This window comes from Myotis brandtii, unplaced genomic scaffold (assembly GCF_000412655.1).
Source record: "Myotis brandtii unplaced genomic scaffold, ASM41265v1 scaffold303, whole genome shotgun sequence".
Taxonomy (NCBI): domain Eukaryota; kingdom Metazoa; phylum Chordata; class Mammalia; order Chiroptera; family Vespertilionidae; genus Myotis; species Myotis brandtii.
The window spans coordinates 4,932,441-4,935,137 of NW_005361573.1; the positions used below are offsets into that span (position 1 = coordinate 4,932,441).

Sequence of the window (2,697 nt, forward strand, 5' to 3'; positions counted from 1 at the left end):
TTTTTTTTTTTTAACGTACAGGTGTCTGTGGACCAGACGGCCGTCCCGGGGTTGGACGGCACCAGCTTGGGGATAAGCACAGGCCAGTCCGCAGACAGAGGCAACAGCCAGACCTTCGGGAGCTCCCAGAACGCGGGGGAGCAGAGCTTCACCTCCGCGAACCCCAGTGACAGCAGGTGAGACTCCTCCTGGGCGGTGGGATGGTCCGCCCGCAGAGGCTGCGGAGGCTGGGCGGCCAGAGTCCCGACTCCCAGTCCGTTCTTACCAGACCTGTGCTGGGGCTGATGCCCTGCGCCCTGCCTTGCTCACAGGAGAGCTCAGAGGTCCCCGCGGAGGATCAGACATGCAGGGTGGGTTTCAGGGAGGGGGCTCTGAGCCAGTCAGTCCTGTTCCACGTGGCTCCCGTGGCAGAGGCCTCCCATGTGGTAGCGTGCAGTGGGTCTATGCCGCTGGAGGAAATGCACAGGTAGTGAATGGGTCCCCCTCTGTGGCCAGATAGGGCCACACTGTTCCCAATCCTGAGCATCCAGAGGGAACAGAAGCCGCTCGGACCTCATTTGCTTGGGGAAGTGGCCCACACCCCAGCTTGTTATACCGCTGGCAGATCAGAGGAACTTCTTTTTTATTTCCTTTGTTGCATAATTGCTCCCTAGCCAGCTGCCCAGGCTGTTCCTGCCGCCTTCCTGGGCTGATGGAGCAGCCCTGGGCTGCGTGGCCTGAGAAACTGCCTCTTGCACCCGTTCCCTGAGAGAGAAGGGCCCCGGGCAGCCTGCCTGGCCGGCGCTGTCGGAAGCACCCCGTTGCCTTCACGTCGCACATGCAGGGCCGGGCTTCCCATGTCTCACGCACGCAGCCCGTTCACTGTGGCCAGTGGAGGATCAGTTCAGAGGCGCAAGCAGGCCTGGGTGTGCCTTGTCTCTGTCGCCTCCCAGGCTCATCCCCATCGAGCCTGGCTTTGGCCGGGGAGGGTCGGAGGGGCTGCCTGGTTCCTAGGGACGGAGTGCATGTCCCTGCTTCCTCCTTGCTTGCGAGACCAGGGGCGCAGGTTTCTTCTGCTTTTGAAAGGAAAGAGGAACTGGGGGTGTGTAGGCTGGAGACAAGGAGACCAACATTGACAGAATCAGGACCAGTGAATGGAAATAGAACAGGTTCCATTTCGTGTCAAAGAACTTGCTAGCAGCTGGTACGCCACGGGGAGGTGGGCTTCCTCGCAGGAGCTGAGTTCTGCGCTCACACAGGTGGGACCGCCTCCTGTCCGAGCCTGGGAGTGGGGACTCGGGGTGTTGGGTTCAGTCCCCATTCAGCGTGGGTATGGGAGGCACCCCTTCTCCTCTCTAAAATCAACAAAACGTATTTTTAAAAAAATAAGCAGGTGTGGACATAAAATCACTTGGAATTTTTCTTGTTTTTTAATGTATACACTTTGGAAGTAGGAACCTCGGGTGGGACCGCCTCCTGTCCGAGCCTGAGAGTGGGGACTCGGGGTGCTGGGTTCAGTCCCCATTCAGTGTGGGTATGGGAGGCACCCCTTCTCCTCTCTCTAAAATCAACAAAACGTATTTTTTTAAAAATAAGCAAGTGTGGACATAAAATCACTTGGAATTCTTTTTGTTTTTTAATGTATACACTTTGGAAGTAGGAACCTCTCCCCCTTCCCATAAGATAACCCCAGGATGTAGCGATCCAGAATTTTCTGGGTCACCTTTAATGTCAGTGCTGTCCAAGGTCCCCGCTCTGTAAGAAGGACGGTTCTCAGGTCCCGGCTCTGGCCCTGCTGACCAGGCGCTCTGTGTCCCAGCTCTCAGCAGGTGCTGGCAAGCTCCTTGACGTCGGCCTCCACCCTGGCTGAGATCCTGGAAGCCATGAAGCACCCCTCGTAAGTGCTGGGCGCGTGTGTGAGCGCCGGGGCGGGAGGGTCCGCAGGCCCAAGCCGGGCCCTGCTCGGGCAGTGCAGTTCGGTGGGGTCCTACCTGACTTGGCTGCTCACTAGCTGTGAGACCTCGGGCGAGTCCCTTGACCTCTCTGGTCTCTGAGACGTACCTTGTTTGTAAAATGGGACAATACAAGTCCCAGGTTGGATGTAAGGATTAAATAGAATAGTTACGTAGCTCACCTCGTCTCGTACCTGACAAGTATATTCTCTAAATGTCAGGTCCTTTTTGCTTTCTCTTCTCCTTTTCCCCCTTTCACACCATTTTTTGTTCTGTCCTGGGGTTTCTCTGGGTCTAGAAATAGTGGAGAGCAGTTGCTCACGCCAGATAGTAAGCGCTTTAGCACGAGTCCCTTCTTCACCATCTTCTCTTTCCGCTGTTGCCATGGTGCGTATGCGCCCTGCTCCCTTCGCGCCGCGTTGGAACTCAGGACAGGCGTCCAGCTGCTCTCGGAACAAAAGGGCCTCTCGCCCTCCTGCTTCATCAGCGCGGAGGTGGTGCACTGGCTAGTGAACAACGTGGAGGGCGTCCAGACGCCGGCCATGGCCATCGACATCATGCAGGTGAGACAGCCCGGGCGGGGCCGCAGAACCGTCTGCTCGGGCCGGGGAAGCCAGAGCCCGTCTCTGAAGGGGCCGCCCTTTCCAGCAGCGAGGTCTGGAGGGGAGGTGAGGATCTGCTTTTTAATAAGTATGAGGACTGTCTGGAATCGAGGAAGGAGCTTGTCTTGCTTTGAAAGACACGACTTAAAAATCTGGCTGAGCCC

The 2,697-nt window shown here is 57.2% G+C and overlaps 1 protein-coding gene across 1 annotated transcript in view; it reads left to right on the forward strand.

The window, feature by feature from the left end:
- Nucleotides 1-2,697, forward strand: part of DEPDC5 (DEP domain containing 5) — a 64,016-nt gene that overhangs the window by 51,188 nt on the left and 10,131 nt on the right. Inside the window, exons 33-35 of the mRNA XM_014542435.1 lie at nucleotides 22-176; nucleotides 1,799-1,876; nucleotides 2,362-2,688. Coding sequence (XP_014397921.1) covers nucleotides 22-176; nucleotides 1,799-1,876; nucleotides 2,362-2,688 — 560 coding nt within the window. The remainder of the gene's footprint in view (nucleotides 1-21; nucleotides 177-1,798; nucleotides 1,877-2,361; nucleotides 2,689-2,697) is intronic.